We start from the raw sequence: 12,489 nt of genomic DNA, 5'->3' as shown, positions 1-12,489 counted from the left end.
TGCTGCAGAAAAAGTCTGAAGCCTTTACCAAGTTTCGCCAGTTTTGTAAATGGCTCAGAAATGTACATAATGAGAATGTACGTTTTCTTTTCACAGACAGGGGTGGAGAGTTTTGTTCAGAAGAGTTTGAGAGTTTTCTTTCTGAACAGGGCATTGAGCATAGGACCGCCACGCCCAGATCACCCTGGCAGAATGGTTTATGTGAGAGAGTAAACCAAACCCTGCAGCAAGGAATCAGAACACTGTTACATGATTCGGGGCTGCCCAATCCCTTTTGGGCTGAAGCTCTTTCATTTTTCTGTCACGTGTATAACAGGAGGTACCAGTCTAGTGTAAATTGCACCCCATATGAGATGCTTCACGGAAGAAAGCCATGTGTAAAGCATTTTAAAATTTTTGGTTCGCAGGTTTGGGTGCGCACCTCGCAAGGTGACAAACTGAGCAAGCGTGGAGAACATGGCATTTTCCTAGGATATGAGAAAGGGTCTTATCGTGTTCTGATCACAGACACGAAAACCATAAGGCTGACCAGGAGTATTGATGACAATCCACAATGGGACAGAGTTGGCGTTTTTCAGTATCATCCCATTTGTGATGATAGTGCAAAAGGGGCAAAGAAAGTTAAGAGGGAGGCAAGTGTTGTTGGTGGTGATAATCCTGATGCCAATGTAGTTCCAGATGATGGCACAGATTATCAGAGCCCAAAAGCCTCAGGTGAGTCTGACGCTGACTCAGACTTAGCAGCTTCATATACTTTAGCTCCCCATTCTCCCAAAGAGGAGGAAGCACCAGAACAAGAGAATCAGAGAGTTTTGCGCAGATCCGAGAGAACAACCAAGGGTGTACCACCGAAAAGGTTTTCTGAAGAGTTTGCAAAGACTGCGGTCACGAGCAACTCTGGTGGAGTTTTTAAACCTAGCATGAAGTGTGCTGAGAGTAGTAGCACAAAACGCTTTATTTATTTCCTTACCTGATATTTGAAGGAAAGCGTGTATTTGAGTTCTGAAAATGGTTTGTTCAAATCTGCCTAATTAGAGATGTCAATTTGCATTAGAAAGAGAAATGTGTATGAAGATTTTTCTAGAAGCTGCTTATTCTTTTGCTTATTCAATGGTATTGTAAAAGTGTGTTATATGCTGGTAGAGAGATACCTGCAGATATGTTAACCAAGGTTGTAAGCAAAGAACAACTTTTGGAGTGTGTGTAAATTGCAGTTATGTTAAAGATTCTTGAAATGGTCGGATGAAATGGGGGAGGATGAGGAGATTTCACCCCTCCCATACCCAAGAATCTCCTGACCATCTCCTGATGATCTCTGCTGACTCTCCACAGAGAAGAGGAGGCGTGTCCTGCCTATTAACTTATTCTGCCCAGCAACTTATCTGTGTGTGAGAGAGAGAGTCAGTCAGTCAGTATATCGGAGAGAGTGAGAGTGTTAGAGATCCTAGAGATTAGATTGCTGCTAAGAGCAGCTGCAGACTCTCAGTGTAGCATTGTTTTATGCTCAGAACATTTAGCTCTGTATATAGTTTTGTACCATAGTTGTAGTTATAGAATAAAAGGAAGATATTTTACAGAGCTGCTCTCCGAGTGGTTTATACTCTGCAAGACTCTGCAAAACTCTGCTGCGCAACGACTGAAGTATTGAGACAGTGAATCCGGTGCTCTCAGCTCTAAGCTGTGAGTCCACAGCACTGTGACCGTTTCCTGCGGGAAGGAGGTCTCTGGCGGTGCTACCCAGCTCGCCCAGCCCAGTCGGGGTTGAGGTGCAAGAGTCCAGTTGGTGCACTGGCTCTCTAGGGCGATGCTGACAGGGATCCCTCATGCAAGACAGTTGCTGTTCCCTCTCCCCATGCCAGTGGTTTACTGCAGGGATCCCTCATGCAAGACAGTTGCTGTTCCCTCTCCCCATGCCAGTGGTTTACTGCAGGGATCCCTCATGCCACTGAAGGATCATTTCCCCTCCCTCCCATCCACTACCACCACCACTTTGTCGTCCCTTTAATTCCATTTATAGTTCAATCCCAATAAGGATTTTTGCTACCAGGCCAACAAGAGGCAGTAGTTTATCTGCCCCCAAACCCATTTCTGCCTTGCACCTACCATCTCCTTGTGATACTGAAGGTTAAATTGCACAGATGGATCTAAGAACTTCAATCAGTGAGCAGCTCAACATGCAGCTAAAGGGTTAAAACAGGTGTAATGCTGCCAAATTTGATTAGAATGCCCTCTCCTTAACTTTGAAGCAAGGAGTGGTAGTAGGAGCTGAGGGTTAAAAGTCGTAGAGGAGAGCCAGGAGGATTCTGCAGAAATACTTGGATTGTTGTAGTTATTTACATTTCACCCTGGGGTAGCCAACATTGCACACTCCATATATTGTTTGATTCCAGATCCCTTCATCAGCTGGAGTCCAACAATGGGTGAAGGGCCACAGGTTCCTCAACTCTACTGGGACCTAGCCACTTATTTTTGACATTCTCTTCTGCAATAATGAATCTGCAGCTTGCTGAGCTCACCAGCAGCCAGTTACAGATTGGTTTTGGTTCATATGGCACTTGCCTTTTGTCATCATCATCAGGCTGTGAATTGCCTCACCTCTTTCTTTGGACTACTTATCCCCACTAGGTTACTCCTGATCTTGCCTTTCTTCCATGAAACATAATGGTGGCATATAGGAGGGGAGCTGAGGATTGACCAGACCTGCAATGTCAATTTAGATCACACAGAAACATGACGGGGGAAACTAGGGCCCACAGCCAAGTTAATTTGGCTGATGAGAATGCTTGTGAGGATAATTTCTCACTGCTTTTTAGGCACTAGATACTTGATAATATCTTGATTGGGCTTCTACTGATAGGGCATGCCAACACTCAACATAAAATGTGAGGAGATGATGATGAAGAAAAATAAGATGAAGAACATGGGGCAATTGTCTGCTCTCAGACTGTTTTGCCTCTCTTCCTGCGTCTGTAGTACCAGTAGGGTAGAAGATCAGCAAAAGCCAGGAACCAACACCATGTGGCTTTATTTACTTACTCAAAAGGCTTACATTCTTTTCAGCTTCCAAGCCTGCAAGGTGGCTTACAGACAATGAAAATGATTGGTAATAACATCCAAAAGAACTCTTGAACCATCAAACGTGCAAAAAGAGATCTGGACAATAAGATAACAGCTGCTACAAAAACAATAAGTCATTAAATCCTTGGGAAAATAAAACCCCTTTAAACTTGGTGTCCATAAAAATAAGAATCCTTACCGAAGAAGTATTTTCAGAGAGACTGTTGTATAGGTGAAATGCCAGCATCAGAAAATTCCTGTTCATCACCCACCTAACCTAGGAGCACCCCAGCAGCTGATCTTAAGGAATGGGAACATGACATGCAGGAGGTATGCCTTCAGATAGGATGAAACACTGCGAATGTGTACTTTAGATCAGAGGTAGGGATTCTTTTTCATCCCAAGGGCTGCATTCCCTTGCTTGCTCTGAATGACTGTGACCACTGTTTCCATAGCATGCAAGAACCACCCTTCCAGTGGTGGGCACAGCAGGGGCACAAGTGGGAGGAGAAACAAATGCAAGTTTTACCTTTGCACAGTAGGCTAGTTTAACACACATTCACACACCACTCTCCATACTCCTATCCCTGCAAGCAAAAGGCATCCTCACAGTCGAAGGCCAGGCAAAAACAGTCATGATGCAAAGCTGGACCAGTGAGGGGTCTGTGTGGGGAGATTTCTGAGTGCCAGGCAGGCTTTGGAAGGTCACATTTCTCTCCCGTGCCTGTGAAGATCAGTTTGAACTTCTAAATTGCTGAGATGTTTCATTCTTTAAATGTGTCCCTCTTCTCTTACCACTTTTCTCTTCATTTCCATGTTTTCTCCAGCTGAGTCATTGATCAGAGTAAATGGCTCTGAAGTGGATGTCACCTTGGTCAGTGGTGATAGCAAAGGCGAAACAGCCAAGGATCTGAGCAGCAGCCAAGGTATGAGATGGATACACAAGTGATTTTGCCGGGATTGGGACAACAAACCTTTCTTGCAAAACAAGCTGGTCATTTTTGTTAATTGTCCAAATAAATTCCAGCTAACAGCTTGTTTACTAAAGTTAATTGCTCTTTTTACCACAGTCTGTAACTTTAAAATATTGTTTGCTTAATTATCCCACAATAGCAGCCCCTGGGAATAGCAGCCACAGTCTTTTAAGTGTGGAAGAGTCCCCAGGATTTATGAGTATGGGTTTTAATAAAATGAATGAAATGTGTGCACAACTCTCTATGTACTCAGTGCCACAGAATTGGTCTGATCTTGGCTTGTGATTTAAAAAATTATTAATGGATTCTGATTTTTTATTTTTGCATTCTTGAGGTTTCTAAACACCAGCTTACCCTCTCCCTTTGATTCCCTCAAAATATAAAGGAATTAGTGCAGATTATATATAGTTTATCAGTCATGTGACTGCTGTGGGAGTACCAATATATTCTTTTGTCAACACTAGAAAGTCCTCCAAAGTTCATGTTCCACCAGGAATTTTCCCCATCGTTAAATGATAGTGAATGGAAATTGGAAGAACAGTTATGGGACATGAAGAATGTTGCTTGGTTACTAGCAAACCACAACAGAATTGGTCTGGGGTTGTTTGCTACTATCTGAGTAGGATTCAGATAGCTTGGGCATTTTAACCTAACTGAATTGCTTTCCAGTGTCACTTAGATTAGAGAAATGATTGATGGTTAGGTCTAATCTGGTATTCATTGGGATATTTAATTGGAACCTCTATAAGCAAAGGAAAAATATTTCTGAGTACTTTGTGCTGGTGCCATGCAAATGGAGTTGACTATCACATTCCTGCCATAGCTACTCTTGGAAACACTGTTGGACTGTATCCAGCAAGGTAGTACTTCAAAGGGATGACTTAGAGCAGGTTTTTGGACTGTCAGCAATCAGGTTGTTCATAATAGATTGTGCACTCAGACTTTTTCAGTCAAATTGTTTATAGTTGACATAGAGTTTATGAGTTGAGTTTTGGAATAGTCAAGTGACTGGACAAAGCAGAGGCCACTTGTGTAAATGGAGCTGTCAGTATTAAGAGTATTAGATGCAGATGGCTATGAGAGTTGGACTCTAACAACAACTGAAGGACCACCAGTTCTCCACCCCTCCTATAAGCTTTTCATAATAGTAGGAATGGGGAACCTGTGGCCTTCTGGACTGCAGTTCCTATGATCCCTAACAAATGGCCATGCTGGCTGGGACTGATAGGAACTGAGTCCCACAACATTTGGAGCACCATAAATTTCCCATTCATGCAGATAATGCTGAGCAGTGGCAGACCCAGAAGCCTCATTGGTTGCAGAAATAAGGGAATGTCCTAGACCGAATCATAACCTCTAACCTTTAAGTAAAACACATTATTTTATTTCCAGAAACAGAAACTACCACACCTGAGTCAAAGCTTGCTATGAAGGAGCTAAATCAAGAGTTTGCTTTCTCAGAGAAGGAAGATGTTGATGCAACTACCACATACTCAGACTCTAGGAGCCTGCTTTCACTCAGCTTAAGAATTACAAGCATAGATGCATTTGACTATGAAGCTACTGATGACATTGAAGAATTGAGACAAATAATTAAGATTCTGAAGTCTGAACTAGCAAAGTACAGGATGCTGATGATACACTTTGAGCCTGCCAAGCAACTCCCTTCTGGTGATATTTTAAGCACAACTCAGAATGATGGGGAGCTGCCCACGCACCATCATTTTCTTCCCATAATAGATGCCAGTAGACCAGAGTTGCAGACTTTTTCTGATGAGCATCTGCAAGAGGAGCCTCAAATCCGCATCAAGGATCTCACATCTCATGACTTGGAGCAACAAAATGAAAAAAAAATTCAAAAGCTGAAGGAGCTGCTGTCAGAGAATGAGATGGAGTTGGAAAAAGAGCAGATTGCAAACATACATCTTCTGGATGAGGTGTGCCGTCTGCAAAATAAACTTAAAGGAGTTTCACTGGCTAGGTGAGCTTACGATAAAGCAGCTTTGGGGAGGAAGTTTGGAGTGGGCAGGATGGTTAAGTAAATACATGAATGGTTCTTGAATGTAATACTCTGAATGTAAGACTCTGAGCAGCCTTGGAGGCCGTACTGAGTCTTCTCCTCATGCATGTCATCATGAGACAGATTATGCTAGGGCAGGGATGGGGAAGCTCAGGCTTGGAGGCCAGATATGTAGCCCTCCAGGCCTCTCTATCTGGCCCTCATAACTCACCCAAGAACACATTCCTCACTGCCTTGCTTAGTACCCAAAGTGTTTTGCTGGGCTTAGGGAAACATCAGAAGGCAGCTTAGAGCAAGGATGGGGAACCTCAGGCCAAATGTGACCCTCCAGATCTCCCTATCTGGCCCTCAGAACTATCCCATGGCCACATTCTCTTCTCAGACCACACAATACTCACTAGCCCTGCTTCATAACTCCCTTGAGTGATTTTGCCTGGCCTGAAGTGTCCTCATGCTTGTTTGGATGGAGAACAGAGAAATTAGCCTGCTGTATAAAGGTGGTCCCCCACCCCATAGAGCATCATTTGTTTATGGAGCTTGTTGTCAGTAGAATAGAATAGATTCTTTATTGTCATTACACAAGTGCAACATTGCACAAAGTGCAACGAAATTGGATGCCATCCCTTAAAACAACAAAAGCGAAACAACAACAACAACCAAACAAACCACATTCCAGCCACACCCACACCACACCCATCAAACTCCCAGGTCACACTATCGAGTTACAGCATTCAAAAAGGCCACAGCTCTTGGATAGAAACTGTTTTTCAGTCTATTTGTCTTTGACTTGATGTTTCTATATCTCCTGCCAGAAGGCAGTAGTGCAAACAGACAGTGTCCCGGGTGAGATGAATCCTGCAGGATGTTATTTGCTTTCCTAAGACAACGGGAACCGTACAGTTCTTCCAAAGATGGGAGAGGATGACCAATAATCCTTTGGGCTGTGGTTATGACCTTCTGGAGCACCTTCCTCTCCCTAGCTGTACAACTGGAGAACCAAGCACAAATACAGTAGATGTAGTGATGGCCACTAGCTTGGGTGGATTTAATAGAGGGTTAAAGCAATTCATGGAGCATACATTTAGCAATGGTTTCCTATCATAGAATCTATGAAAGGCACCATTTTGAGGAACAATTTCTGGGATCAACAATGAGACAGGGCTCTTTTCTTCATGTCCTGCCTGTAGGCTTTCTGTTGCAGCATCTGGTTGGCTAACTGGGGAAGCAGAATGCTGGACTAGATGGGTTTTTGTTGTGATCCAGCAAGGCTTTTCTTATGTTGAGGTAAATTATTAAAAGACTGGGTACTACCTCCAGTATCGGAGGCAGTATGATGAGGGCTTATGAAATGGAAGCCAGAAATTGGATAACTTTAAAAGAGGATTAGACAGTTTTCATGGAGGATAAGGCTATTGGTGGTTACCTGCCATGATGGCTATATTATGCCTCCACAGCTGGAGACAGCATGCCTCTGAATACTAGTTGCTGGGGTCTGCAGGTGGGGAGGGTGCTGCTGCATTCAGGCACTGCTTATGGGCTTCTCACAGGTATCTGTTTGGCCACTGTGAAACTAAGATGCTTCACTGGATGGGCCTTCAGACTTTTCTTGTGTGTCAACAGGAAAACTCAGCTAGAGCTTCTAGGATGATTGTGGTGGGGTGTTTCATTTTGTTTATCTTTATCTACCAAACATCTACTTCTCTATGTATTCATTTTGTTCTTCAGTGGTACTTTATATGTCACATCTGGGGTTGGGGAAATTAGATTTTTATTAGTACATGCCAGGTTCACAATACATAAGATGAGGGGAAAACAACTGCAGCCACCTTTCCATAAATGACAAAAGAAATGTACAAAAAGGTAAATCAGTGAAAAATTATTTCACAAAACACAATGCAAAACCTTGTGCTATTTATTTCTCTGTTAGAACAAGAAAGAAGAGTACAAACAGACTTGATTGGGTTCACTTCAGGGTATTTGCTCTGGAGAATTAAATTGCTTCTAAATCCCACTATATCATTTCAATAACAGTTGCTTTGCTCCTGAATTTCTGCATTTCTGAACTATCAAGGTAGTAAGAAAAATGTTTCAAATGGTCACTATCATTATCAGTTGTTGATTGTACTCTATTTAAAAGAAACTGGAAATACTGGATGATATCCAACTAAGTCCTATCCAGTGTAAACACATTGAAAACCATGAACATGCATTTTTCATTGATTTCCGCGGATCTGCTTGTGAGTATGACATAGTTGAATAGCATCCTCTGTGTTCACCATGAACTGCAAATATCTCACTGCTCATATAATATTTTGTTGATTTAAACTGCTTATTAAAAAATCACAAATATTTTGGTAAGTTTTATAGTTAGAGGAAAACTTCACGCTTTGATCAATTCCGCTCTCTGAAATGTGGGTCCAGAGGGCACCAGGTGATTCTGCAGAGGAGCTTTCTTCAAGGGGGGACTGCAGAAGGGAGGTGAAATAGATACTCTCATATGTGGTCCCTCACAAATATCATGCCTTGTGCAAAATTCTAGTCTAGAAATTGTGTTTTGAGTCAACTTTGAAAAGTTAGATGCATCTTCTTTCTAAAGTCGGCTTCTGCCCCCCCCCCCTTTTTTAAAGGTACGATTCCCCAATCCACACTCCAGTACATGAGCAGTCTTACCAGCGTCAGAAAATTCAAGAGATCCACAGCATCTGTGCAACTTACCGCCAGCACCTGTCCAATTTGATCAGAGCTTTTGAGGAGCTCTTGCAGGCCAGCGAAGTGGATTATTGTGTTGCAGAGGGCTTTCGCGAACAGCTGAATCAAAGTGCCCAGCTGTTTGAGAGGCTGGAACAGCAGTGTCTGTATGGTGCGTGGCTGTGTTTGTTGCTTATCTTCAGTTATAGATCTGAGACACACATTCCTATCTGTTTTCTGGGCTCCTATCTGTGTGCCAATGTTTTTTCTTTCCCCTTCTCCTTATCGCATGGTGATTGTCGAAGATTGGGCCCCTCATTTATCATTTAAGATAGGAATATAGATATACTATAGGATCTTCAACAAATGTTGCAGAGTTGAGTGCTGCTGTTCAGTTTTTTAAAGGTATATTTTAAACTCTGGACAGAAATTCCAGGCAATCCCACAAACTGCAATCCCATTGGGTAGCAGTACCAACCAAGTGTGCTACCAAGTGCATGCCCCATTAGGTGTGCAGAAGTGTAACTTTATGGGCACAGCATGGGGTTGCAAATATTTCTGGGTTTGCTGTTCCTTTGTTTTCCGATACCAAGAGACTTTAATTTGAGAAACAATATTGTAGTTTACATGTCCTAGCTGTATTCTCAAAAGACTTGAGTGTATTCAATTATCATATATCAAATTCTTCACATTGGAAATAAGTTTCTCCAGCGAATAAACATTAAAATGCCTTTCTGTTCAAATCAGCAGATGGTATCATATATACTAATGAAATTGCTGACAACTGAGACAATTCAATATATCTTTGCACAATAGGGTTGCACTGAATCACAAGTAAAGACGAGGGCTGGAGCAGAATATTCAAGCAGGCTGAAAGTTAGAGTGGCAGTGATAGTCCACTGTTTTGTGGAAGGGCTGTGGTTTGGGGGTGCAGATTTGATTTTTAAAAATTCTGTTTAGTAAAGGCATTTATACTTAGCCCTGTAGCCAAAAAGGCTCCCAGAAAGACTTAAAAATCAGCAGTTCCTGCCCTCAAACTTTATAGAATATAAAAAGACGTGCCTCTCCTTATGATGTCTATGCATCAGCCTGTCATAATAATAACCTTTAAACAAAATTTGCCTTCCTAAAAAGGGGGTGGATAGGTTCCCCCAGCCCAATGCATCCATATGTTTTGGTGTCAGTGGCCAGCTGCTGTTGCAGTCATCATTCCCTCACTGCCTCCTTGGTCCTTTGGCATGTGTAGAGGACTTGGGGGAAGGAAGGGTTTTTTCTTTCCTCTGGGCTTTTGCAGAGGCAGGGCCACAGGAGAAACTTGTGCTGCTTCTTCAGGTGTTTAGCACAAAATGAGAGCAGCCTCCTCCCCAGCCTGTTTTCTCCCAAGTCTTCTGGTATATGGAGGGGACTCAGGAATTGAGTTGACACATCCCTGTCTTTCTGGAGACCCTGTAAAAAACTGGCCAGATTGGGTTTAGGTGTGGCGCTGCCTGGCGGTCAATAGGCAATAATGCAAGCTTGAAAAATTAATTAATTAATTAAAAGAGGAAGCTGCCATCTTGGCTCCTCCCCGCTCCTCCCTCCCTCAGTTTTTAATTTTGCCTTGTGGGAAGTGGTTGTTTCTTCCTGAGACTTCTGGTGCACACCTTTTTTCAGGCTGGTTAATTCCTTGTTTATTCTACCTCTTGCTGAATTTCTCTGTGGCTCTAGTTCCTTTACCTTCTGCTTATTTTCACTACTTATAAGTATCAGTAGCTTCTGTATTTCTCCCTCTCGAACCCTAATCCTGAGTGCAGTTAAGGCTTTGGAAACGGAAACTGTTAGTTCTCCATGGGGGTTTAGCCAGTTTTCTGCCACTTTGCTAACAATCTGCAAACAACTGGCTATTGTTCAGTTCTGCTTCTTTGCCTGCATTTAAATGGTAAAGGCACAGATGAAATCCACACTCTCCTGCCAGGAGAGAATTGCAGCAGCATACTACAGCCTGTAAAGGCAATAGACATGATTCAGCTAGATCTGCCTCTACTCAGACTTTAGCTCCAGCCCTCCTCCCATGTAAGCAGCAGCTACCGCTACTTTCAACAGTTATGACAGATCTTCCCAGTTTACCAGCCTCTCCTTCCCGCTCTCTAGGGGATTTCTATACAGAACATCTCAGAGCCAGATCAGGTGTGCCCATAAATTCCCCTTTATATGGCATTATTCTAACTGGGGGAGAGGTGTGCAATAGAAAGCACAGCAGGAGGCTCTGTCCCTGCTTTGGCTGAAGAATGATCACTGCACAGAGAGAGGATGGCAACAGAATACAGTGGACCCTTGGGTTGCAAACGTGATCCGTGTGGGCTGCACGTTCACAACCTGCAGCGTTTGCAACCTACGTCTCCGCATGCGCGGGTTGCGATTTAGCGCTTCTGCACATGTGCAAAGCGCGATTTAGCGCTTCTGTGCATGCATGACCACAGAAACGCAAAAGTAACCCGTTCCGGTACTTCCAGGATTTAGCTGTCCGCATCCCGAAAAAACGCAATCTGAAGTGGCTGTAACCCGAGGTATGGCTGTATTCCTGTGGAGGACAAGGAGAGCAAGCAGTTCAATCACAAGGAAGCTCTCCCTCAGCTGGACTTAGAAGAATTCCTCATAATAATAATAATAATAATAATAATAATAATAATAATTTATTATTTATACCCTGCCCATCTGGCTGGGCTTCCCCTTCCTATGGAAACTCCTATCAGAGCCAAGGTCTGATATGCAGCTCACCCAGGCATGAACCAGCCTCAATATTCAATACTCAATACACAACTGTCCAGAATCAGTCTCAACTGATGAAGTTTTCTGCATTGTTTGTTCCTTAATTTCCAATCTACTTCACTGCCCCAAGGAGACCTAGCTAAGTAAGTACTTTTACCTTCAGCCCCATATCAGTTTCCAAAGGTTCTACACCAGGGGTCTGCAACCCGCGGCTCCGGAGCCGCATGTGGCTCTTTTACACCTTTGCCGCGGCTCCGGGGCGGATACTAGCGAGGGGAGGAGGCGTATTGTGCGCCCCGATACTCCCCACTGTGGCGGGCGCTGTACTGGCTGTGACGTCGCATGGGGGGGGGTGCGTGCGTTAGTCACGCACCATCCCAACGTCACCTTCCCGCCTGCTGTCAGATTGCGGCTCCGGAGATATATTTGTTTTAAATGTCACAATGGTTTTGCGGCTCCCAGTTTTTTTTTCCTTTGGAAATGGGTCCAAGTGGCTCTTTTTGTCTTAAAGGTTGCAGACCCCTGTTCTACACCAACAATCTGTATCTACTATTACTCCCTCCACCTCCAGGAGGCAGTCTAAAGTGTGACCTTCACGCAGGAGTTCTTAGTCTCAACCCAGGCACTGTTTCCCTTGAAGACCTTGACTCCGACCATCAGCCACAGGATGAAGGTGATGATGGGATGGTGAATGAGGAGTCCATGATTCTTGCAGAGTTACCGGCACTCTGATTTCTTTACTCCCTGGTGCAAATCTATTCTGTGATTATTCTGTGATACCTTTACTCTTATATGCTTTGTCTGATAGTTCCTCCATCATACTTTTCTACCTTTCTTACTGAGAAGTCTCAGTGAATCCTTTAGGCAACCTTTTCCTGTTGAAAGCTGCCTCCCACACTATACTAATACAAAATCTCCCAACTTTCTGGCTTGTTATCTAAAAACTGAAGCAGGGAGGAGCTAAGACTGCAGCTTCCTGCTTGATTTTTTTTTTTTTTTTAA

The 12,489-nt window shown here is 43.4% G+C and overlaps 1 protein-coding gene across 6 annotated transcripts in view; it reads left to right on the top strand.

Moving 5' to 3' along the window:
* Positions 1-12,489, top strand: part of CDK5RAP2 (CDK5 regulatory subunit associated protein 2) — a 138,048-nt gene that overhangs the window by 92,175 nt on the left and 33,384 nt on the right. For all 6 annotated transcript variants that reach the window (XM_083485685.1, XM_083485682.1, XM_083485684.1 and 3 more), the window contains exons 23-25: positions 3,885-3,983; positions 5,424-6,012; positions 8,679-8,911. In XM_083485685.1, coding sequence (XP_083341811.1) covers positions 3,885-3,983; positions 5,424-6,012; positions 8,679-8,911 — 921 coding nt within the window. The remainder of the gene's footprint in view (positions 1-3,884; positions 3,984-5,423; positions 6,013-8,678; positions 8,912-12,489) is intronic.

The sequence above is a fragment of the Podarcis liolepis genome (assembly GCF_965112155.1).
Source record: "Podarcis liolepis genome assembly, chromosome: Z".
In the NCBI taxonomy this organism is placed as follows: Eukaryota; Metazoa; Chordata; class Lepidosauria; order Squamata; family Lacertidae; genus Podarcis; species Podarcis liolepis.
This window is presented reverse-complemented; position numbering and strand designations above follow the sequence as displayed.